Source organism: Prionailurus viverrinus, chromosome A2 (genome assembly GCF_022837055.1).
Source record: "Prionailurus viverrinus isolate Anna chromosome A2, UM_Priviv_1.0, whole genome shotgun sequence".
NCBI classification, from domain to species: Eukaryota; Metazoa; Chordata; class Mammalia; order Carnivora; family Felidae; genus Prionailurus; species Prionailurus viverrinus.
The window spans coordinates 168,064,306-168,091,399 of NC_062562.1; the positions used below are offsets into that span (position 1 = coordinate 168,064,306).

Below are 27,094 nucleotides of genomic sequence, written 5' to 3' on the forward strand. Positions count from 1 at the left end.
AGTTACTTTGGGGGCGTGAGTAGATACAAATAGAGAACAGAACACAGGGTAAAGGAGAAAGCAAAGGTGGGTGTAAAGGGAGGTGAGAAAGCCCAGGGAACAGGCTTTCCGTGCTCACGGGAGAGCTCAGGCCACCGTGGGGACCCTGCTGCAGCGGCCCCCGGGGCTGCCGGTCACACTTCAGAACTCGTCTGAGCTCTTTTCGGGTTCCTCTTTTAGGACCTGAGGACTTCTGTTGGCTCCTCGCAGGCAGGCCTTGCCTTCCACCTCCTCTTTGGTGGAGGCCGCGAGGCAAAGCAAGATGGTGGAGAGAAGGGAGGCTGAGCTCCCACGGACTGCGCACCGAGCACCGACTCGCGACTGTGTCGCGGGTGTTTTAATCCACACCACGGCACGAGAGTGAAGCAGCAACTCTCCTTCACACAGAGAAAACAAATCCTTGTTTCTCAGTCTCTTCTGGACTCAAGTCGATCCTGAGTTCAGAACCTGAACCCGGATCTGCCTTCCTCCTCCACGCTCACTCATTCCGTCTGGAAGCAAGAAAACAAAGGACAGCGGAAGCCCAAGAGGTCGTTGGGAGGAGGGGTCAGGGACCGGACCGGCCCTGGCTCTGTCCAGTCTTTACTGTCAGTGCACACCCGTCGGCCTGCAGGAAGGGCAGGTCTGCTCCAGTCACACGACACGGGCACTGCCCTCGGGGAGAACCCAAAGCCCGAGACACACAGCGGCCACAGCAGAGCTGGGAGGAGCGGGGTGAAGAGCGCAGGGCTCCTGAGCCTCCGCACAAGGAGACGAGGCGCAGCCAAGGGGAAAGCCGAAGTGTGTGTTCTGGCCTGATGAGGAATTACTGAGCCACAAATGCGCGCGCGCAGATCTGCCACCAAAAATGGAGCGCAGACGACACGGAGAGGAGAGTGGTACCCATGTTACAGCTCCTTCGCTTGGGACAGAATCCTTGCCTTTACTCGGTCTGTGATTCGCTGTAGCTTCCTGAGGTAAGTGAACTACGCCGTTTTTACGGGAGCCGCAATTTAGAGAAAAATAATGAATCACTTAAGAATTTTCACAAATGTCATGATGTTAGGAATCAAACTAAGACCCCCAATCCTGTAAATAAAAATCAAGCTATGGGCCTAAGTTTTAAACCCACAGAGCAAGAATCCCCAGTATAAAGTTACAGATGTTTTCCCTAGGGCATTTAAAATCATTTAAATTACCACGTCTAGTAACGCGGGGTCCATTTATATTCACTGTTCAGTTATGAATCAAATCAGCCCTATTGAAGTCACTTACTAGTTGGAAGTATTTTTTACTGAAGCGAAATTCACATAACATAAAATTAACCATTTGAAACTTACAATTTAGTAGGATTCAATGTATTCACAGTGTTGTGCAACCACCACCTCTTTCTAGTCCCACATTTTCATCACCCCTAAAAACACTCTGTATTCATTAAGCAATTTCTCTCCATTCTGCCCTCCCCTCCATCCCTGGTAACCATACATATGACACTGATGGATTTACCTATTCTGGCTACTTCTCATACACGGAATCATACATTCTGTGGCCTTTTGTGTCTGCCTTTCTTCACTTAGCATGATGTCTTCGAGGTCCTACATGCTGCACTATGCGTCCGTACTTTACTCCTTTTCATGGCCGAGTACTATTCCAGCATACCTGAGAGTACCTGTGTATGTGAGTACGAGTACATGTGGTCTCTCTCTCTCCTCCTCCCTCCTACGCACCTCCCCCCGCCCCAGCAACAGATGAATAACCTGATATTAATCATGAAAAAACAAATCCAAACAACTGGCCTGTGATCTTCAAAAGTATCAAGGTCAGGGAAGTCAAGGAAATACTGAAGAGGTGGGGACAGGACAACTACGTGCAGTGTGGATTCCAAACACGGTGCTTTTGCAACACAGAACATTACCGGACAACTGGGAAATCTGAATGGGGCAAGAGTGGCACTGTATCAGTTTCATTGTTTTGATGGTTGTATGGGAGGTACACAGGAGAATAAACTGTTCATAGGAATTATATACAAAAGTATCCCAAGGAAATGAAGAACCAAGTCAGCAACTTCTCAAACGGTTTGGGGTGGGGGGGGAGGCTCTTTTGCATATTTCTAACTTTTCTATAAATTCAAAACTATGCCAAAAGTGTTTCAAGTATCAATAAAAAAGAATTAGAATAAGATACTCTCCTATGTAGCCGCAGCTGTGTGATTTCAAATTTTAATCAAGCAAAATGTGACAGAAAGAAACTCACTGCCCTCCATCCAGTTTGATGCCTCAAAAACATGAAAGGGTTCGTCAATAACAGCAGCAGCAAACAGACGCAGGAAGAGAGCTATACGGAGCCTAAAGAACCACCCGAGCCCATCTCCCTGCTCACAGCCGGTAAGTGTTCAATTAACCAGAACAGGCACCTGCTCCCTATTCCAAGACTGTCACAGTCTTCTCCGCAGACCAAACAGCCCGAGTCTTCTTTCCTGCGGCCCAGCAATTTTCCCAGCCATAAGCCCATTTCCAGGTTAGAACCTCTGAAGGTAAAACTGTCAGTTCCTCAAGCCAGCAAATTTTAACTGGAGACAATCCTCAATTATCCACGTACAGTTGATTCTTGAACAACATGGATTAGAAACACATGGGTCCACTTATAAGCGATTTTTTTTTTTAATAAATATAGGACAGTACTGTAAATGTCTTTTCCTTATGATTTTCTTAATAACATTTTCTTTTCTCTAGCTCACTTGTTAGAATACGGTATGTAACACACATAACACACAAAACACACATTAATCATCTGTTTATGTTATGAGTAAGACAGCAGGCTGTTAGTAGTTAAGTTTTGGGGGAGTCAAAAATTATTCACGGATTTCCAACTGCACAGGGCCAGCACCCCTAACCCCCCAGTGTTCAAGAATCAATTGTATATTTGTTTATGCGTGCTTCCAAGGGCAGGGTTAATATGGAGAAAGAGCATTGTAATACATTAGGTGAATTTTTTTCCACATTTATGCCCGAAAGTGTGAATTAAATTTGAAAACTTTATGACTTCAGAATCAGAAACAGAACAAATGAATTTTAAAATACATACGAAATCCTGTTGACTATGGCGTCTTCATCTTCTTGTTCATCTGTAAAAATGTGTAAGGTGTTAAGTTTTTATCTTCAATACAATGTTTCATTTATCAGAAACTATAAACAAAAATAGAAACAAAGTGATTATTGAACAGAAATGATTTTTAAAAAGCAACTGTTCATTTCAGCATGGATCCAAATTCAAAGCTCATTAAATCACATAGGATAGAATTCAGTTAGAGAAGAGTGTTTTGATTAACCAGAATCCTGATTAACAAAAATACTCTATATAAATTAAAATTTTCCAAATATTTAGTGCTCAAGAAAATAAAATTTAGTAGAACATTAGGACCACTATCAAGTTCATTGTCATATAACGTAAGTGAAATTGTAGTTGCTAATGAATGAAATGTTTTAGTTGATAATATCCAACAAAAATTTTTATTATAAAATTAGAATTCAGAATTTGAGAACATGTACTTTTCTATATTTTGAGCTTGTCATCATTAGCGGTAATAATGAAGATTCTCTTGGACCATTCTAAACCACTTAGATACCACTGCCTCAATGCTTCATAACTATTGTTCAAGTTACAGACAGAAAAGTATCAAGTTCTGTATCTTTTCCAAGTAGCAGATGCCCCCTGCCCCAGAGCTCACCCACCTCCCTCTCCCTCTCCCTCCCTCTCATGGCCGTCAACCCTCTTTGTCATCCCACGTAAACTTACCAGCTAAAGACAGTATGATCCAATTACAAGAATATTACATAACACCCCTGCCCCTCCTTCTCCTCGATACCTAACTGGGGTTGTCCTCAAAAGCTCTCTACGTAAGTCTCTGGAATCACGAGTGTCCAGCTGCTCCAGTGTCAATGGCACATTTGAGCCATTCTCTTAGTCCAATCTCCATTCTTAATTACACGCTGCCCAAAATAACTTCACAACCAAAAGGACCATAAAATAATATAGTCACAATTAATTTTTATACTGTTGTGTCCACACTCAATCAACCATCAACTACTGAAGAATGTTTTAATAGCTTCATAACCATTTCGTTTCTTCTCCCCACAATCGACTGTGGCCAGGGTACCCATCACCCCTCCCTGCCATTACTCTAAAAATCATCTAATAAATCTCCAACTTTTCTGTTCATCATCTCCTAATTTCCCCTAAACAGTGCACTTATATTCATTTACTCTCTCTCCCCCTCCTTCTGTGTCCACAATCATTAAAACCTGATGCCAAAATATCTGAAAAATAGTTAAGATATTGGGGCATCTGGGTGGCTCAGTCAGTTAAGCATCCGACTTCAGCTCAGGTCGTGATCTCACGGTTCTTGGGTTCGAGCCCCATGTTGGGCTCTGTGCTGACAGCTCAGAGCCTGGAGCCTTTTTCAGATTCTGTGTCTCCCTCTGTCTCTCTGCCCCTCCCCTGCTCATGCTGTTCTCTCTGCTCATGCTGTCTCTCAAAACTAAATAAACGTTAAAAAAAATTTTTAATAGTTAAGATACTGTGTTGAATCTGCAGGTCTTCAAATTTTTGAAAAATTACAGACTCCAAGAAGTATTTTAGTGTAATCATAGAGTCAAACTAAAACACTAGAGCAAGCACTATTTCCCAATTGCTTTCAAAACTCTAGTTAGTTTACTATTATGACAGAAAGAGTATTAAATATACTGAATCCTTAAGTATGTATATGGCACTACAATCAGCCCAGCATCACAGGTGGAAAATCCTGTGATCTACAGGAAGCAGCTGAGATTTACTAGAAGGCAGCTAGGCAACTGCTTTGGTCCTTACAAAACCCCGGCACAGAACCTGTGAAATTAACTAGAGAAGGTAAAGATAGTCCAGCAGTCAGAGAAAGGATGGGATGGGGATATGCATGTTCCAAGTCAGAGCCAGTCACAAGGACCCATATATCCTCACAAACTCTAGAATTTCCCAGATGCTGAAGAGCCACACACTAATCTTAGTCGGACGTAAGAACAGTGGTAAACAAGGGCTCGGGTCTAAGAGGGTGACCACCCCGCAAGTGGGCAGATTCCCTGGCCGTACCGTGAGTGCCCTCGGGACCAGGCAACTGGGCGGCACGATCGCGGCCGTACTAAATACAGGCACCACCATGCGGGCGGGCACTGCACAGGCCAAATACCATACATCAGTTGGCATGATAATCTAAGTTTTAAATACAATGTTTCCACTTACCTGATTTTCTCTTGTATCTCGTAATGATGAAGTAGGAAACAACGTAGAGAACGGCAAAAAGAAGGAAACATATCTGAAAAAAAATTGACAGATCATTTACATTTGTCGCACATCTTTGTTAAGATTATAAAAGATACATCTTTGGTATTTATAGGCAAAAAGATTCAATCTATTAAAAAAGTAAAATTTTTAGATATTTTGCTAATATAAAGTTTTGATAAAATACTAATTTATATGAACTAAGTCAAATAGCCCAGTTTTTAATATCACTGCAGAGAAGAAAAAGCCCAATGAAGATTTTTCTTTTTATAACTTAACCAAATTGTTTTCAAAATCATATGGAAGTGTAAAGCGTCAGATCGTCACCAACAATCCTGAACACTAAAGTCAATGAGACACTACTGTCCCTTCCAAATATCAAAACATACTACAAAGCTTCAATAACATTTAAAGAGTGTGCTGGTGCCACAATTTGACAGATCAACGAAACAGATTCTATTACATAAAAAAATATATAATTTTGTTCTACATACAAGAGGCATCACAAATCAATGTGTGTGGGGGGGGGAATAATCACTCAATAAATATACCACATGTCAAAATAAACAGCAGGTGAATAAGAAACTTTTTTAATATTAAATTCAAATTAAGTTCCATTTAATTTTATGGGGATGATAGATAAAAGAAGATGGGTCATGAAACAGGAGATCTCATTATAGTCAAAGACCAAGTGTGCTAGAAATAAAGTCCTACTAGAGCTAAGATCCTAGGATCAAGGTACCAATAGTTTAAAGACTCTCAAACGAAACAATTCCAGGTGCTGATAGTCTAGGGAGCACCCCTCCGCACGGATTTCTGAACAGTGGATGTTGGCCACAGGATGGAAAATGACCTTAGATCTAGGTGTGAACATCCACTGTACCATGTCATCTAGGAAATGACAAACTGAGAATGGAGCAAGACCGCGAGCCTCATGTCACAACCGGGACAAGTGGGAGAATGACAGGAGACATACTGACAGTGACCAAAACGGAGCCAAGAGTAAAAAGCATCAAACTGGCCTGCTGCTGGGAACCCACCGAGAACTCCAGATGGTTACGAGAATGTCAACACCATCACCACATCCTCCCAAAATCCTTCGGAGTGTAGGAAATGGGTCAAAAAGGAAACCGGTTATTGGTAAAGGAATAGAACATCTTCGTCAAGAAGACGTTAGGGTCAGGGAAGACTGTTTACAATGGAAGGAGTCTGGGTAGCGCTAGAAGGAAAGAAGGGGGCTGGGCAGAAACTGATTTACGAGGTTACAGCCAGAGGGATCAAACGGACAGGGCATTAATATTTACGACAGACACTAACTGAAATTCATTTGACAACTACTTGTTGTGAGCTTACGGTACACCAGGTGCACTTTGGGGAACTAAGAGCAGGAAGATGAGATCTCATCTCTTACTTCTTCCCTCCAGCGTTTTGAACACACAGAGCTCTTCCTGGCTCAGACCCTCGGCCTTGAATAGCCTCCCTCCACACAGCTGCGTGCCTTGCTTCGTCTTCTCCCACAGTCTCTCCTCAGGTGTCACGTGTGAGGTGTGGCCCCTCGCCCCTGCCGGCGCTCCCCATGCCCCTAACCCAGCACAAGGTCATCGTCCGTTCCACTGACCGCTTACTGACTGGTTAGCTGTCTTCTTACTGGAATGTAAGCTCAACGAAGGTGGAACTTGGTTTTATTCACTGCTGTGTTCTTAGTTCCAAAAAGCGCACCTGTTGTGCAGAAGTTTGCAACAAGTGCCAGTCCTCACAAACAGTAAAGTGTTGGTTTTTACCCTGAGTGAGATGGGAATCCGCGGTGGGACTCGGAGCAGAGGGAGACAGAACCCATGACAGAGGGAAAAGGCTCACTCTAGGTACAGTGGGGAAAATGAAGCAGCCAGAGCAGTCAGGAGCGTCCACCAATCATCCAGAGCAGAGGTCACTTGGAGCTGTGTGTGGACTTATCAAAAATGATCAAGTTCGGGGGCGCCTGGGTGGCGCAGTCGGTTAAGCGTCCGACTTCAGCCAGGTCACGATCTCGCGGTCCGTGAGTTCGAGCCCCGCGTCAGGCTCTGGGCTGATGGCTCAGAGCCTGGAGCCTGTTTCCGATTCTGTGTCTCCCTCTCTCTCTGCCCCTCCCCCGTTCATGCTCTGTCTCTCTCTGTCCCAAAAATAAATAAACGTTGAAAAAAAAAAAAATTTAAAAAAAAAAAAAAAAAAAAAAAAAAAATGATCAAGTTCGGGGTAGGTTTTGAAAACCACCTTGAGAGGGCGTGGCCTAAGAAACCGGAAAGAGACAGTGGCCATTTCCTGCGTCGGGAAAGATTATGATGAAGTCATTTTGGGCTGGAAGTTAAAAAGTACAGTTTACACTGATGCCGGTGAAATACTTATTATCCACTCAGGTGGAGAGGCTGGATGGGCTGTTGGATACGAAATCTGTACAATCCAGGGAAAGGAGCCCGGCTAGGATTTTTTAAGGTGGGGGGTGGGGGGTGCCAGGGGGAACACAAGCAGATAGACATTTAAAGCCCTGAGACCAGATGGGATTTCCATCCTAGGGAGTGAGTGCAGCCAGAGAATTCCAAGAACCAAGCCCCAGAGCTCTCCAATACTTAGAAGCCAACCTGACAGAAGGAGTCAGCAGGTAGGAGGCATACAAGAGGCTGTGACGTCCTGAAAGCCACATGAAGAAAGTTCGTGTAGGAAAAGGGGATCGTCAGCCGTGTCAAATGCTGCTGACAGACCAAGTAAGACGAGCACTGAGAACTGACACCTGGATTTAGCAACACGGAGGTCGTCAGTGACCTTGACGAGAGAGGTTTCTCTGGAGTGCTGAACGTAAAACTCCGACTGAAGCAGATTAAGAGAGAGGAAGAACTGGAAACAAAATGTAGCCAGTTCTTCCCAGGAACTTATGGGAAAGGGAAGAAAAAGAAATGGGATGAGGCCTGCGAAGAGGGGTTTTTTTAAGAGGAGAAAAGCTACACACACTTGTAATCATATTCCAGCAGAGAGAAAAATTATCGAAGCAAGGGAGAAAAAGGCAACTGCTAAGCCAACATGCCCAGGTTGGGGAGCCAGAAAGAAAGCCCCTGGTCACGAGGAGGAGGAGGAGCGAGAGCAGGAGAGCAGGGAACACGTGAGTCCCATGGCGGGCAGGTGTGCAGATGTGGGGCAGCAGCGTAACGACAGAGACCCTTCCGAGGGCTTCTATGTTCTCAGTGAAACAGAAGCACATTCTTCTAGGAAGAGTTACACGTGGGGAGTGGAGACAGCAGGCACACGAGGAATGAGGCGGGAAGTGGCGTAGAGAACACAAGGAAGTGGGAGGCAGGCAAGGTGAAGCAGCCTTCAAGCACGGGGCGGGGGGGGGGGGGGGGGAGCCTGCTTCTCGGCCACTGAGGGGGCCGCGGGCAGAACGGGCAGAGGCTCGAGGGCTCTAAGGGCTCTAACACCTCCCCTGTTCTCCTCCCTGTATGGCCGACACCTGCACATTCGCACTGGGCACCGCTCACTCCTCCTCCAACCACGGATCGGACTTCATGTCCACCGCCCAACGTCAGGTGCCCTGGCAGCGGTCAGCCATGACCTAGAGGCCAAATTTCACTCTCATAATTTCACCAGACCTCTGAGCAGTACCTTCTATCTCAGCAAAGGTCCTCCTTCTCTGATTGTTCACCCAGTCTCCATCACTAGCTTGCCTTTCCTGCCAGCCTTTAAATATTACTCGTCTAAAACAGACAAACAAACAAAAACAAAAAACACCATTATTCTCTAGGATCTCAGGGCTGAGCCAGAAATCTATTCTCAATCCACAAGCTCTTCACAGGTAACCTAGTCTGCTCCAGGGTTCTAACCATCAACCCTCAGAAATCCCGGGACCACAGTTTGAAAACCACTGGTCTTGGGTATTAGCAAAAGTAAGTGAAATTATTGGCCATATATCCTAAATAGACTGGGGGGAAAGAAAAAGAAACCAAGTAACCAAGTGCAGGGTGATGGATGCTGAGTGAAACGATTGGCCATAAATCCTAAGTAGATTGGGGCGGCGGGGGGGGGGGGGGGGGGGACGAAACCAAGTACAGAGTGATGGATAAGAATGGAGATGTCAGGGCACGTGGGTGTTCAGTTGGCTGAGCATCTGATTTTGGCTCAGGTCATGATCTCACGATTCATGAGTTCAAGCTCCATATCAGGCTTTCTGCTGTCAGCACAGAGCCCACCTTGGATCCTCTGTCTCCCTCTCTCTCTGCCCCTCCCCAACTTGTGCTCTCGCTTGCATGTGCATGCTCTAATAAATAAATAAACTTAAAAAAAAAAAAAAAAAAGAGTGGAGATGTCAATCAACTGAGGTTCCTGGTAGAGCTGCAATAAAATAGCAAAGGTGAAAGAAAAAGTTATGATTAACGAATGCTTTCAGATTTTTAAACTTAGTATTTAACGTTAGAGAACAAAAGTGTCAGGAATTCCAGAAAGTTCATGCACAAACAGTGGATAAGAAGGCATGAAAAGTAATGAACAAAAGGAAATCAAGGAACCAAAATGCATGGTATAAAATGGAAAGACTAATGAAAAGCAATTCAATTAAGAATGGAAGTAAAGCTAACAATTATAAAAACAAATATAAGCATGACTAATTTATTAATTTTTTGACATTTTTCATTTGTATTTATTTAAAAAAAATTTTTTTTTTAATTTTTTTTTTTCAATGTTTATTTATTTTTGGGACAGAGAGAGACAGAGCATGAACGGGGGAGGGGCAGAGAGACAGGGAGACACAGAATCGGAAACAGGCTCCAGGCTCTGAGCCATCAGCCCAGAGCCCGACGCAGGGCTCGAACTCACGGACCGCGAGATCGTGACCTTGCTGAAGTTGGACGCTTAACCGACTGCGCCACCCAGGCGCCCCAAAAAAATTTTTAATATTTGTTGATTTTTGAGAAAGAGAGAGAGAGACACACACACACACACACACACACACACACGCACACACAGAGTGTGAGCGGGGGAGGGGCAGAGAGAGAAGGAGACACAGAATCCAAAGCCCTGAACTGTCAGCATAGAGCCATGAGATCATGACCTGAGCCAAAGTCAGATGCTCAACCAACTGAGCCACCCAGGCGCCCCAACATTTTTCATTTTGAGAGAGAGAGAGAGAAAGAGAGAGCACACATGAGCCGGCGAGAGAAGCAAAAGCAGGGAGAGAGAGACAGAGACAGAGAGACAGAGAGAGGATCTCAAACAGGCTCCATGCCAAGCATGAAGCCCTACCTGGGGCTCGATTCCACAACCCTGGGATCACAACCTGAACCAAAATCAAGAGTTGGACACTCAACTGACTGAGCCACCCAGGCTCTCCCAAACATAAGTACTACTAATTTAGAAATAAAAGCTACCCATAATGAAAATAAAAATACAACTATAACATATTAGAACAAAACTCACAGAATGGGTTAGACTATTTTTCTAGTCCCAAAGTTGGGACTAGGAGCAAGTGCTCCTCCCGTAAATGATGCATATTCAAGACAGACAGCAACCCACAGGGATGAGCAAAATGCAGGCACACTGTAATCTTACCTCTTATCGTCCCTATATCCAGTGCGAACACAAAGAAATTCCTAACCAAAAAAGGAGAAGGTCCTTACAGCCCTTCACCACTAACAGTGAGTAAGGTACAGCTGATAAAAAGAGAGAGGAACAGGCTCTCATGGTTCTCTAAAAAGACAGAGCTTTGGGGCGCCTGTGTGGCTCAGTCGGTTGAGTGTCGGACTCTTGATTTCAGCTGGGGTTGTGATCACAAGGTCATGGGATCAAGTCCCGTGTTGGCCTGCTTACGGTCTCTCTCTCACTCCCTCTGCCCCTCTCCCCCACTCATGCACTCTCTCACTCCCTCTCAAATAAAAAATAGTAACTTTTTAAAAATTAAAAAAAAATTTGAGCTTTAATCTCCTGGTCAGGGAGGAAAAGTAAGGACACTAAAGCTCACAGGCAGAAATGATACAACATGCATGCCCTCTGTGCCGGCTAAATCAGAGGGCAGAACCCGTGGCTGCCACATGGCTCTTTAGTCCTGATGCTGATCAAGAATGGCTATCCTAGAAACATACATTCTTCCAAAACTGAATCAGGAAGAAATAGAAAATGTTAACAGACTGATTTCTAGTAATAAAATTGAATAGGTAGTGAAAAACTACCAACAAAAAAGTCCAGGACCTGATGGCTTCAATGGTTAATACCTATTCTTCTCAAACTATTCCAAAAAAACAGAAGATGAAGAGAAGCTTCCAAATTCCATCTGAGACCAGATTTACCTTGATACCAAAACCAGACAAAAACACTATTAAAAAAAAAAAAAAACACAAGCCAGTGTCTCTGCTAAACATAGAGGCAAAAATCCTCAACAAAATACTAGCAAATCCAAACCAACAATACATTAAAAAAAAAAAATCATTCACCATGATCAAGTGGGATTTATTCCAGAGATTCAAAGGTGGTTCACTATTCACAAACCAATCAATGTGATACATCACACTAACAAGAGGAAGGATAAAAAAAAAACAAAAAAAAACCCATATGATCATGTCAATAGATGCAAAAAAGCAAGTGACAAAATACAACATCCATTCATGATAAAAACACTCAACAAAGTGAGTTTAGAGGGAACATACCTCAATGTAATAAAGGTCACATATGAGAAATCTACAGCTAACATCATATTCAATGGTATAAAACTGAAAGTTCTTTCTCTATGATCAGGAACAAGGCAAGGATGTTCACTCTCCCCTCAACAAAGTACTGGAAGTCTTAGCGGCAGCAATCAGGCAAGAAAAAGAAATAAAAGGCATCCAAATTGCTAAGGAAGAAGTAAAACTTACTCTTTGAAGATGATATGATACAATAACTAAAAACCCTAAACCCTAAAAATTCTACCAAAAACTATTAAAACTGATGATGAATTCGGTAAAGTTGCAGGATACAAAATTAATATTAAAACTGTTGCATTTCTATACACTGATAACAAAGTAACAGAAAAAGAAATGAAAGTAACAATCCTGTTTACAATTGCACCAAAAATAATAAAATACTAGGAATAAATTTTGCCAAGGATATGAAAGACCCATATTCCAAAAACTATAAGACATTCATGAAATTAATTAAAGATGACACAAACAAATGGAAAGATATACCATGCTCATGGACTGGAAAAATATTACTAAATGTCCATACTAAAGCCGTCTACAGATGCATTGCAATCCCTATCAAAATACCAATAGAATTTTTCCCGTACCTAGAACAAATAATCCTAAAATCTGTAGGAAACCACAAAAGACCTTGAATAACTAAAGCAATCTTGAGAAAGAAGAACAAAGCTGGAGGTATCACAATCCCAGATTTCAAAATGTACTACAAGCTAAAATAATCAAAACACTATGGCACTGGCACAAAAACAGACACACAGGTCAATGGAACAGAACAGAGGCCAGAAATAAACCTTCACCTATATGGTTAATTAATCTATAACAAAAGAGGCAGGAATATACAACGGGGAAAAGACAGTCTTTTCAATGAATGCTGCTGGAAAAACTGGACAACTACATGCAAAAGAATGAAACTGGACAATTTTCTTAACACCATACACAAAAATAAACTCAAAATGGATCAAAGACCTAAATATGAGACCTGAAATCATACAAATCCTAAAAGAAAAGGTTGGACATCAACCTTAGCAACATATTTATGGATACGTCTCCTGAGGCAAGGGAAACAAAAGCAGAAATAAACTATTGGGACTAAGCCAACACAAAAAGCTTTTGCAAAGCAAAGAAAACCATCAACCAAACAAGAGGTAACTTGGGGTACCTGAGTGGCTCACAAGGTTGAGCATCCAATTCTTGATTTTGGCTCTGGTCATGATCTCCTTGTTCATGGAATTGAGCTCCGAGTCAGGCTCTGCCCTGACAGCACAGAGCCTGCGTGGGATTCTCTCTGCCTCTCTCCCTGTCTCTCTCTGCCCCTCCCCTGCACGCGCGCGCACACACACAGACACACACACACAGACACACACACACACACACACACACACACATACTTGCTCTCACTCTCTCAAAATAAGTAAATATTTTTTAACGTTTATTTATTTTTGAGAGAGAGAGAGCATGAGCAGGGGGAGGGGCAGAGAGAGAGAGGGACACAGAATCTGAAGCAGGCTCCAGGCTCTGAGCTGTCAACACACAGCCTGATGCAGGGCTCGAATTCCCAAACCATGAGATCACAACCCGAGCCAAAGTTGGATGCTTAACTGACTGAGCCACCCAGATGCCCCTAAAATTAAAATTATAATTCTTCAAGTAATCCTAAGAGCCAGAAAAATAACAATAAAACAAAGAAAAATCCAGACTATGCAGCAAAAGACAGGATAACACCAATATTATGAAAGCAATAATAAAGACAAAACATTAAAATCATAATTGTAAATGAAACAAATTATGAAAAGAAAACTCTCACAGATGGAGACATATTGAAAATAAAGTAATCTAAAAAGACTGAAAACAAAAGGATAAACAGAGACAAACTGGGCAGACACTAACAAAGAAGCTGACTGTTGGGACTCCTGGGTAGTTCACTGGCTTGAGCATCTGACTCTTGATTTTGGCTCAGATCATGATCCCAGGGTCATGGGATTGAGCCCGGCAGGCTCCACGCTAAGCATGGAGCCTGCTTAAGATTCTCTCTGCCTCTCGCTCTCTGCCTCTCTCTCTCTCTCCCTCTACTCCTCCCCAACTCGTGTGTACCTGCACACGTTCTCTCTCTCTCTCGAAGAAGAAGAAGAAGAAGAAGAAAAGAAATTGACTGTCATTTTTTCCCTCTCTCAGACAAGGATGAATTTAAGGCATAAGGTGCAAAGTAAGACAAAACAGGGCATTCTATGAACAACAGTAAAGCCCACAATGAAGAAAGAATCTTCACGCACGCACCAAAAACACAGCACAAAAACACACTTTTTAAAAAACTGAATATTCAAGGAAAAATGTAAACCACTACTTTAGTTGGGAGACTTTAATTCACCATAAAAGACAAAGTAAATGCAAGCCAAACACATACTAATAATATGACTTTTTAAAGGTATTAAGATTGCTCTAGTAAATAAATGTGTTTATCATACTCAATGCTCTACACCCCTATAAGCCCATGTCCTGCCATCAATGTCCCAGCCCCCTACCACTACTAATCTGCTTTGTTTCTATGGATTTGCCTAATCCAGATATTTCATATCAACGAAAACATAATATGTGCCTTTTTGTGTCAGGCTTCTTTTCCTTAGCATACTATTTCCAAGGTTCCCACAGGATGCACCAATACATCATTCTTCCAGACTTCTTACAAAAATAAATAAAACCCTATTTGATTAAAAACACACTGAATATTTTGTTGCTAGCAGCTCAAAGTTTCCTTTCAGATATATTTGCATATGTTCGTTGCTTGTTTGTAAATGCGACAAACCCCATTCAAAGAGGTAAGAAACAAAATTAGCAATACCCCATACACGACTTTGAAACACAAGCGAGTATCTACTTTTCTAAGTGTTACTAGCACCATCATAATAAACTGCCCTGTTATGTCAACTCGTGCTTCGATAAAGGTAAAATAGTATTTCCCCACAAACAAGTAACACTGACACCCTTAACAAGGAGTAAATATTCTATTTTTCAAGATTATCACAATAAGTCTCAAACTCATTACTGTCATCTACAATATTACACTTTATTTATTATTCTTGAGGTTTTTCAGGTTCTACATACTCTTACATTGGAAGTCACCAGCAAAAACTTCTTTAAATCCTTTCTGAGACCCAGACTCCAAGCAAAACACAAAGAAAAGACAGCTTTCTCTGAGCCAGCTGTCACTCCTGTCCTTTGGGTTCCTACATTCGAGGAACAACTCTTCTACCACAAAGCCCCCTCTTCCTGAATCCCCACGATACTCCTAGTACCCAGATTTCAGCACAACCTCTGAATTCCATTAAATGTTTCAGGTACATAAAATTTGTCTCCTAAACTTTTTATTACATATAGTTTAGGTACATTAAAGGTACTAAATACCAACAGGAACTATCTTATACATCTCTTGAATCTTCCTGAGTGCCTAGATAAGTAATTTTAAAATAAACTGCGTAGATTACACTCCCTTCCTACTGCCGGATCCTTAGCCTCCATCAGACCTAATCAGGGCAAAGGGAAGATGCTTTGAATAGGATGAAAGGTAGACGTTTAAATTAGACTGTACTTAATTTTCAGTATGTAAGAGTGACCATAAAACTAAGAGATAAGCCAAAGTTGTCATCAAAGGAAGGGAACAGAGATCCAACAAACAATCCTTACAGTGGGAGAAAATTAAACTGCTTTACAACTATTTACTACCAAGTTTATTCATGCAATAAACAGTTAAGTACTGACATCTTAATGATCTTGAGTCTTCCTTCTAAGAGAGGAATGTCTCTCCATTAATGTAGATCTTCTTTGATTTTTTTAAATCAGAGTGTAGTTTTATATCTAAGCATTTTCTCTTGGTGCGAATGTTAATGGCGCTGTATTTTTAATTTCAAATTCCAATTTTTCATCCTAGTATACAGGACAGCAATGGACTTTTGTGGATTAACATTGTATCTTAATATCTTGCCATAACCCAGGAGTTTTCTGTTGTTGTTACTGACTCTGGGATTTTCTATATAGACTATCATGTCATCTGAGAACGAAGACAGTTTTCTTTTTCTCTTCCCAATGTGTACACCTATCAGTTTACTGCGTTAGCCAGGACTTCCAGTGCAATGTAGAAAAGCAGTGAGAAGAGAGGACATCCTTGCCTTGTTCCTGATCTTAGTGGGGAAACGTTTGGTTTCTCATCATTAAGTATGATGTTAGCTGTAGATATTTTGTGGATGTTCTTTATCAAGCTGAGGAAGTTCTCCTGTATTCTTGGTTTATTGAGAGCTTTTACCATAAACGGATGTTGGATTTTGCCAAACGCTTTTTCTTCATATACTGATAGGATCATATGCTGTTTCTTCTTTAGTCTATCGATGTGACGGATTACACTAAGTGATTTTTGAATGTGGAACCAGGCCTGCATAACTTAGAATAAATCCACGTGGTCCTGGTGCATAATAATTCTTTTGGCACACTGTTGAATTTAGTTTGCTAATCTTTTCTTGCAGAACTGTGCGTTTATGCTCATAAGAGATATTGGTCTGTAGTTTTCTCTTATTGCAATGTTTTTTGTCTGATTTTAGTATTAGGGTAACGCTGGCCTCCAAGAATGAGCTAGAAGTATTCCATCTGCTTCTATTTCCTATAAGAGATTGCAGAGAATTGGTATCACTTCTTCCTTAAACATTTAGTAGAATGCACCAGTGAAACCATCTATGACTGGTGTTTGGGAAGGTCAATTGGTTATTCAATTTCTTTAAAATATGCAAGCCTACCCAGATTACGTTTCTCATTGTGTGAGTTTTGGTAGACTGTGTCTTTGAAGAAATTTGTCCATTTCATCTAGGTTTTCAAACTTGTGGGCATAGAATTATTCATAATATTCCTTTAGTATCTTTTTAATGCCCATTGACTCAGTAGAAATGATCTTTCACTTCTGATATTAGTAATTTGTGTTTTCTCTCTTTTTTTCTTGGTTAGCCTAGCTAGAGGCTTATCAATTTTATTGGTATGTCTAAGGACCAGGTTTTGATTTTGTGAATTTTTAAAACTTATTTCTTATTTTCACTTTCACTAACTTCTGCTCTATGTTTTTTCTTTTGCTTACTTTGGAATTACTTTGCTCTTTTTTTTAGTTTTTTTTTAAATTTTTTTTAATGTTTATTTATTCTTGAAAGAGAGAAAGAGACACACAAAGGGTGAGCAGGGGAGGGCAGAGAGAGAGGGAGACACAGAATCCAAAGCAGGCTCCAGGCTCCAAGCTGTCAACACAGAGCCTGATGTGGGACTCAAATCCACAAACCGTGAGATCATGACCTGAGCCGAAGTTGGACACTTAACCAACTGAGCCACCCGGGCGCCCCTTCTTTTAGTTTTCTAAGGTGGAAGCTTAGATTGTTAATTTTTAGGTCTTTCTTCTTTTCTAATATAGCCATTCAATGCTATGAATTTCCCCCTACACACTGCTTTTGCCGCATCCCACAAATTTTGATATATTTTATTTTCATTAAGTTAAAAACATTTTACGGGGCGCCTGAGTGGTTCAGTTGTTGGGTGTCCAACTTCAGCTCAGGTCATGATCTCACAGCTAGTGAGGTCCGAGCCCCGTGTCGGGCTCTGTGCTGACAGCTCGGAGCCTGGATCCAGCTTCAGATCTGTGTCTCCCTCTCTCTCTGCCCCTAACCCACTCGCATTCTGCCTCTGTCTCCCTCAAAAGTAAAATAAAACATTAAAAAAAAATTTTTTTAACTTTTCTAGAGACCACACTGACCCATGTGTTACTTAGAGGTTGCTTAATCTCTAGGTATTTTGGAGCTTGCCAGTTATATTTCCATTATTAATTTGTAGTTTCACTCTTTTGTGGTCTCAGAGCAAACATTACATGATTTCTATTCCTTTAAGTTTGTTAAGATGTGTTGTATGGCCTAGAATGTGGTCTATCTTGGTGAATTCTTCATGCAAACTTGGGGAAAATGTACACCGTGCTGCTGAAGTAGTCTGTAACTGTCCATTAGATCCAGCTGACTAATATTGCTGTTCAATGATATACCCTTGTTGGTTTCCAGCCTGCTAGATCTGTCAATTAGTGACAGAGGGGTGTGGCAGTCTCCAGCTATAATAGTAGAATCACCCGTTTCTCTTTGCAGTTTATCAGTTTTTGCCTCACATATTTTGAACCTCTGTTGTTAAATGCATACACATTAAGAACTGTTACGTCTCCTTGGAAAGTTGACCCTTTTTCATTCTGTATTGCCCCTTCTATTTCTTATAATTTTCCTCGGTCTAAAGACTGCCTTGTCTGAAATTAATACAGCCAATCCAGCTCCCTTTTGATTACTGTTAGCTTGGTATATCTTTCTCTGTCCCTTCACTTTTAATCTATCTTTACATTTTAAGTGGATTTTTTATGAACAGCATACAGTTGGGTTTTTTTAATGCACTCTGATAGATTCTGTCTTTTGACAGATACACTTAGGTCATTCACATTTAAAATGATCATTAATAGTACTGGTTGAATATTTATCACAGTTTTAACTATTTTTTGTGTGTGTTTCTTGCCCACGTTCTCTGTTTCTATTTTTGTCTTTCAGTCTTTGTCTGTCTCCTCTGGTTTTAACTGATTCTATTTTCTCTCCTCTTCTAACATATCAATTATAGTTATTTAAAATTTTTTTAGCGGTTGCCTTAGAGTTTGTAATTTACAACTACTCTGAGTCCACTGTCAAGTACCTAATCACGGGTAGCGCAAGCACCCTGTAACTGAGTGTTCCCAGCTCCTCTCGCCCATCCCTTCAGTACAGCTGTCATTCACCTTACTTCTCCCGAAATGTAATCACTAAAAGTGTTGCTATTACTTGCAATAAACTGTTATTATATATATTAATAAAACAAAAGATTTTATTTCACCTTCATTTATTCTTTCTCTAACATTCTTTCTTTCTTCATATAGATCTGAATTTCCCACCTAAGTAATTTTCCTTATGAGGAACTTCTGTTAAGATTTCTTGCCAAGCAGGTCTACCGTCAATAATGTCCCTCAATTCTTGTCTGAAGAAGTTTTTATTACTCCTTTATTTTTAAAGAATAATTTGCTGAATACAGAATTCTAGCTTGGTGGATGTTTTTTCTAATAACATTTTAAACATATCACTCCTCTCTACTCTTCTTTCTGAAAAGAAATCAGATATAATTCTCCTAAGATTCTCTATCTGTAAGGTATTTTTATTCTTCCTAGTTCTTTCCCCTGTTTACTTTGTCTCCAATTTTCTGCAGTTGAATATGATATGCCTACACATTAATTTTTTTATTTTTTGGTATTTATCCTGGTTGGTGGTCTGTGAACTTTCTGGATCTGTGATTTGGTGTCTATAGTAATTTCTGAAAAATTCTCACCCATTATTGCTTCAAATATTTCTCCTGTTCTCCTCTTTCTGGTATTCCCAATACACATACGTAACACCTTTCGTAATTATCCTATAGTTCTTGGGTGCTCTGTTCCTTTCTTTAATTCTTTTTTTTCTCTTTGCTTTTCCATTGAGGACATTTCTTTTCTGTTAGATTCTTTTTTCTTTCCTTGGGCATGTCTAGTCTACTGATAAGCTCATCAAAGGTATTCTTCATTCTATTACAGTTTATTTGATTTTTACCATTCCTTGATTCTTTCATTTTTATTTTGAGAGAGAGTAAGAAAAAAAATGTGAGTGTGGGAGGGGCAGGGAGAGAGGGAGAGACAGGATCCAAGTAGGCTCTGCACTGTCAGCACAGAGCCCAGACACAGGGCACGAACTCATGAACTGTGATATCATGGCCAGAGCCAAAACCAACAGACAGATCCTTATCCAACTGAGCCAACCAGGTGCCCCATCATTGGTTCTTTCTGAAAGTTTCCATCTCTTTGCTTACATTACCCATCTGTTCTTGGATGTTGTACACTGTTTCTGTTACAGCTCTTACCATATTAATTATTTCAAATTCTGGTTTTATTATCCCTAAATCTCTGTGATATTTGAGTCTGCTTCTGATGCCTTTTCTGTCTCTTCCAACTGTATTTTATTTTTTATTTTTTATTTTAGAGAGAGCGAGCAAGCAGAGGAGAGGGGCAAAGGGGGAGAGAGAGAATACTAAGCAGGGTCCATGCTCAGAGTGAAGCCCAAAGCAGGAGTGAAGCACCATCCACGATGGTGAGATCAAGACCTAGCTGAAATCAAGAGTCAGACACTCAACTAACTGAGCCACCTAGGAGACCCCCAACTGTATTTTCTGACTTTTAGTATGCTCTGTAATTTTTTTGTTAAAAGTTGGACTTACGTATAGGATAAAAACAATTGGGGTAAATAAGACTCCAGCGAGGTTTACATGTATCTTGACTGTGAGATGGGCTGCTTCCTGTTTGATGTACCCGTTGGGATCAGATGCTAGAATGTCCCCTAGTGTGCTTGTTTTTGTCTCCCATTGTTGCTTTGGTTTTCTCTAGAGATGCCCTCTTTTTTTTTTTCATTTTATTATTTTTTTAAAAACTTTTTAATGTTTATTTATATTTTAGAGAGAGAGAAAGAGAGAGAGTGTGTGTGAGCGGTGGAGTGGCAGAGAGAGAGGGAGACACAGAATCTGAAGCAGGCTCCAGGCTCTGAGCAGTCACCACAGAGCCAACACAGGGCTCAAACCCACAAACTGTGAGATCATGACCTCAGCAGAAGTTGGATACCCAACTGACTAAGCCATCCAGGCGCCCCTAGAGACTCCCTCTTAAAGAGTCTGAGCCTTGCAGTTCTTTTAGCTGTAATCCCCTGTTATTATGCAGAAGCCTGGCTGATGTGGTGGTAAGGAGTGGCTCTGGTAACAAGAATTTCCTTTGAGGGGCACCTGGTTGGCTCAGTTGGTTAAGTGTCCAACTCCTGATTTCAGCTCAGGTGGGATCAAGCCTTGCGTCCGGCTCTGCACTGACATCACAGAGCCTGCAAGGGATTCTCTCTCTCCCTCTCTATCTGCCCCTCCCCTGCTCGTGCTCGCTCACTCGCTCTCTAAATAAATAAATTAATTGGAAGGAAGGAAGGAAGGAAGGAAGGAAGGAGGAAACAATTACCTTGAGAGCAGACCTTTGTCAAGGTAAACACAACCTTCTAGGCATTTTTCAAAATGGCTGCTTTCCCGCTCCCCCTGCTAAAGCACAAGGGGATTTTTTTTTAAACCTGAGAGCCTACTAAAGCTCCTAGAAGTAAGCCTCATTAAAGTATGGAGGCACCCCCTAAACCTGAAACTCTGGAGTTTCAAACTCTATTAAGCCTCCGTCAATTAACTGATTACAGTTTAAGTGTTCCTACCAGTATTGGCTATTTGGCAGGCTTCTGCTAGAAAGGCTTTTGCTCTGGGTAAGCTGTGATTCTAGGCCTCCACCTCTCCTTCCAGTTTTCAAGGCCTGTGCCCTATGACCTCAATTCTCTGATGGATTTAAGAAGAGTTGTTGATTTCAAATTCTTCAACTTTTCTCACTGTTGGAGGATGGAAATGACTTCCAAGTTCAAGTTGGACTGGAAACCAGAAGTCACTCACATGTTTTATGGTCTTATCTTTTATCTTCAGGTCTTTGATTTACCTGAGAATTGTTTTCTGTGTACGGTGTATATGATATAAAATATTTTTTAATTTCTTTTTTTTAGAGAGAGAATGAGTGGGGGAGACAAGGCAGAGGGAGAGGAAGAGAGAAAATCCCACACAGGCTCCACGCTGTCAGTGCAGAGCTCAATGAAAGGCTCGGCTCGATCCCACGACCCTGGGATCACAACTTAAGCTGAAATTAAGGGTCGGACGTTCAACCAACTGAGCCAACCAGGCACTCCTATAAAATACTTTCTAAAAAATACTCTATTCTCAGGGTGCCTGCGTGGCTCAGTCAGTTAAGCGTCTTTCTCGCTCGCTCTCTCTCGCTCTCTCAAAAAATAAATAAACCCTTTAAAAAGTTTTTTTAATAAAAACAAATAAAATAAGGGAGTTCCTCGACCTTGGGGCTGTTAACGTTTTAGGCCAAATAGCTCCTTGCTGCTGTGGAGATCCTTTGAAATGTAAGATTTCAGCAGCATCTCGGTCTTCTACCCACTAGATACCAACACATAACACACACCCCTCAGTTGTGACACTGCTACAGGTTTCCTGGGGGGACCCAGTTGAGAACCATAGGTCTAAGAAATGGATGTTAAATGTGGAACAAGGAAATAAGGTAAAAATTTTATTACTTGGTGTTAATCGTTTCAAATAATGTAAATTTTCAAGGGCAGGAATGGTAGCTAAATCCCTAATGAATGACTTAAAAATTGTTGTGTCGGAGATACGCATGCATGTGATGTTTAGAAGACCTTAAGAAAAGACTCCCACACAACTCTCCTCCACAGGTAATCTGCTGCTTTTCTAAGTCACTTCCATAATACTAGGAAACGTTTGTTGGTTTACCAATGTTAACAAAATATATTCACTACTCAATACAGAAGTTCAGAATGTAGCTACTATTTTTCTGACATTGAGGATTTACACCAGTACAGTGACTATTACCACCACTACCTGTCTTCCACTTCCTCTTCTGGTGTTTATTATATTTAGTCTTTGTTATGCTCTTGGGTAATCCCTAAGGACTTAAATCTTTACTTCTTGTTTTATCAATTTATTCCCGGGGGTGTAGCTAACAGATGTTTCCTGTTCTTAAATTCTCTAGCAGCTGCTATTATTTATTATCATCATCGTCGTCATTAAAGAAAACCTAACTACCCAAAAGAGAGAGATGGTTCTCTTTAGTTTTTCATGACTTAAGATAATGAGACAATGAGAATCTTAATGCATGTAAGCTGCCTTTCTGAAATAACTGCAGTATGAATTCCCAGGAGTAAGACTATTCAATCAGAGCATATAGTCCATCATACTGCCTTCTAGCACGGTTATTAGAAAACATGTTATTTCATGCTTATTGAAAATAGCATTATTTTTTCCCAATTATATAAATAAAAATCCTTTTTGCTAAAAATTGAAGGTATTCAGGGGCACCTGGCTGGCTTAGTCAGTAGAGCACGCAATACTATTTTTATATTTTAAAACAAATAAAATATTTGAAATAAAATATTTTAAAACAAATATTCGAAAATAAATAAAATATTTTAAAACAAATTTAATGTATTCAGAGGAGTATAAGGAAAAAGGTAAAAGGGTAAAAATATGAAATTCCACTACTCTGAAAAAAGCACCCTTCTTCCATACTTCTTTCTATGCATATCTACACAACATAAATACCTTTAGTCAGATTACATGTTTACTGTTTTTAATGTGGAAATATCTTCAAGTTTTCTCTCATTATTTCTGGCTTCTAGTCATACTTTTTTTTACACACTCTCCCCCACCACTTTGCCACATCCTCCGGCAGCCAGTGGAAGAGCAGTCTGGTGTACAGCCCTCCATTCTTCCTGGCTCCAAAACACTCCACAGCATGTGTCACCAGACTTAAAAGGCCAGGCCTTCTTTTTTTTTTTTTAATTTTTTTTTTTTTAACATTTATTTATTTTTGAGACAGAGAGAGACAGAGCATGAACGGGGGAGGGTCAGAGAGAGAGAGACACAGAATCTGAAACAGGCTCCAGGCTCTGAGCTGTCAGCACAGAGCCCGACGCGGGGCTCCAATTCATGGACCGCGAGATCACGACCTGAGCCGAAGTCAGACGCTTAACCGACCGAGCCACCCCGGCGCCCCAAGGCCAGGCCTTCTAAAAAAATTATTTTTACACTTAAGTCTCTAATCCATCTGGAACTTATTTTCATATATATGGTATGGGAGCTCAATTTCACATTTTGTTTCTGAATGGTGAGTAATTAGGCCAACACAATTTATTAAATAAACCATCTTCTTCCACCGAAAACAACTACTGTTGCTGTGTATCAAATCCCCAAGTATACTACGGCATATTTCTGACTATTATGTTTCTTTGTTCTCTTTGCCAATTTCGATAACAACGACATGCACTTTCAATAGTAAATAATTATATACTGTATTTGCGCTCTGGGCAAATCTCTATGAGTTTCATTTTTCATAATTTCCTAGGCTAGACTTGGGCTGGGGGTGGGGGGAGGCAAAATTTAGACAATCTTCCATATGGACTTAAAATCACTTTTATTCAATTTCAAATAAAACTCTGACTCTAACTGAAATTGCATTAAGTATATATAAATTGATTTTGGAAGAGTTAACATTTGCATGATATTGTCTTTCCCTCCAGAAATGTGGAAAATCTTTTCATCTGTTAGATAATATTTCATACTCTTCAAAACATTTTTATGGTTTTCTGCATACAGTCTTTGTTCCTTTCTTATTTAGTTCTGATTTATTATACCTTTTGTTGCTAATGTAAATAAAATATTTTTCTTACGTTGACTATGGTTGGCAATTACAAGTATACAGAAAAGCTCCTGACTTAGGTATATTACACTGTTTCCAGTAAGTTTACCAAGCTCGCTCATAATTTCAAGAATCTCATGGTTTTTCTAGTTACACAATCACGTAACAAATTTAAAAACATCATCTTCTTTTCTAATAATTATAATCAGTATTAATATTCTTAGCTTTCTGAATCCCCCAGAATCTTGAAAATAATGTCCAATAATAATGATGATAGCAGACATACCTGCCTTTTCTTCATAATAATGAAATGGCTTTTGGTTTCCACATTTAGTATAATGCTTCTTGTTGGTTTTTTTAATATTTAAGTAATTGCCATTCATTTCTATCTTATTTAGCATTTTGTCAGGAATGGTTGCTTAATTTTATCAACGTTTATTGGAATAATCAATTTTCCTTTTAAATTGTTGAGATGATAAGTTAATATGTTTCACGGTACTAAGCCATCCTGCTGCTGATCCATCCCTGGAATAAACCCATCTTGTTTACTGTGTATTAATTCTTTCATACATTATTATACCATACTACATATTAAAATTTTATTGGCAGTTATAAATAAAATTATTTTATAATTTTCTTTTTTATTCAGATTTTGAGGTTATGGTAACTTAATTTCACAAAATGAAATTAAGAGCTTTTCTCCTTTTTGTGTGGGTTACAATAAATAATATTAGAATTATCTGCTCTTGAAGGGTGATACAGAATTCAGCTATGAGCCCATCAGATCCTAGTATTTCATATGACAGAGTTTGACATACATCTGCAATCTCTTCTATGGTATATAACTAATTCGAGTGTCTAGACTTTTCCTTTGTTAAAGAAAATTAATCTAGACACAGACCTTGTATCTTTCACAGAAATAAACTCAAAATAGATCACAGTCTTAAACGTAAACCACAAAACTACAAAAAATCCAGGTGATCGTGGGTTTAGCAATGACTTTTTCTATATGATATGAAAAGCATTATCCATGAAAGAAAAAAAATGACAAATTGGACTTGATTATAATTAAAAACTTCTGCTCTGTGAAAAACACTGGTAAGAGAAGATAAGCCACAGGCCGGTAGAAAATTTGTACAAAACACACAGCCAATAAAGAAGTTGAATCCAAAATATAGAAAGAACTCATAAAACCCAAAAGCAAACAACCTAATTAAAAAATGAGCAAGAGGTCTGAAGAGATAGCTCACCAAAAAAGATACCATACATGAGAATTAATAACTCAAAGTGGATCACAGATAAAAAGTGTGATGGCTGGGGCTCCTGCATGGCTCAGTCGGTTGAGCATCTGACTTCGGCTCAGATCATGATCTCACTGTCCGTGAGTTCAAGCCCCGCGTAAGGCTCTGTGCTGACAGCTCAGAGCCTGGAGCCTATTTCAGATTCTGTGTCTCCCTCTCTCTCTGCCCCTCCCCCACTCATGCTTGCTCGCGCGCTCTCTCTCTCTCTCTCTCTCTCTCTGTCAAAAATAAATAAAAATTTAAAAAAATTTTTTTTAAATGTGACAACTAAAATTATAAAATTCTTGGAAAAAAGTACAAGAGTCTTTATGACCTTTGGTTGGCAAGGCCTTCTAGAATATGACATCAATACAAAAATGACCAAAATAATTGTATAAATTGTATTTCAACAAGATTAAAAACTTTTGGGGTGCAATCAAGAAAGTGAAGAGGTGACCTACAGAATAGAAGAAAATATCTGCAAGTCATATGTTTGATAAGCACATTATGTCCAAGATATATAAAGATTACTTGCAACTCAATAATAAGAAAAAAAGAACCAATTTAGAAAAGGACAAAGCATACGGGGCACCTGGGTGGCTCAGTCGGTTAAGCATCTGCCTTCGGCTCAGGTGATCTCATGGTTCATGAGTTCAAGCCCAACATCGGGCTCACTGCTGTCAGTGCAGAGTCCACTTGAGATCCTCTGTCGCCCTCTCTCTGCCCCTCCCCTGCTTGTGCTCTCTCAAAAAATAAAACATAAAAACAAAAAAAAAAAAAGACAAAAGATCTGAATAGACATTCCTCCAGAGATGATACACAAATGGCCAATAAGCACACAGAAAGACATTCAACGTCTTTAGTCAGCAGGGAAATGCAAATCAAAACCACAATGAGATAACACTTCATACTCACTAGGATGACTATAATTAAAAATCAAAATGACAGTTAATAGCAAGTGTTGAAAAGGATGTAGAAAAATAGAAATTCTCCTACATTAATGGTAGAAATGTGAAATGATATCACAACTTTGGAAAATAATTTCACAGTTCCCCAAAATATTAAACAGAGTTATCCTATGATCCTGCAATTCCACCCAAGAAAAATGAAAACATACATCCACACAAAAACTCATACAGGAATGTTCACAGCAACATTCTTCATAAAAGCCAAAAAGTGGAAAAAACCTGAAGGTCCATCAACTAAAGAATGAATAAACAAAACGTGGCATATCCATATAATGAAATATTCTCTGACCATAAAAAAGAATGAAGTATTGATGCATGTTACAATGTGACTGAATCCTGAAAATATCATGCTAACTGAAAAAAAAGCGAGACACACACAAAAAACACATACTGTATGATTCAATTTATATGAAATATCCAGAATGGGCAAATCCGTACAGACAGAAAGTAGAT

At 40.2% G+C, this 27,094-nt stretch overlaps 1 protein-coding gene across 4 annotated transcripts in view; it reads right to left on the minus strand.

Annotated features, from left to right (window-relative positions):
* LMBR1 (limb development membrane protein 1) overlaps positions 1 to 27,094 on the minus strand; it is a 150,727-nt gene that overhangs the window by 112,908 nt on the left and 10,725 nt on the right. For 3 of the 4 annotated variants that reach the window (XM_047835397.1, XM_047835387.1, XM_047835415.1), the window contains 2 exons: positions 5,293 to 5,365; positions 3,103 to 3,142 (listed from right to left, as the gene is read on the minus strand). In XM_047835397.1, coding sequence (XP_047691353.1) covers positions 3,103 to 3,142; positions 5,293 to 5,365 — 113 coding nt within the window. Of the gene's footprint in view, positions 1 to 3,102; positions 3,204 to 5,292; positions 5,366 to 27,094 lie in introns of those variants that run through there. The other variant, XM_047835406.1, reaches the window with a different exon arrangement.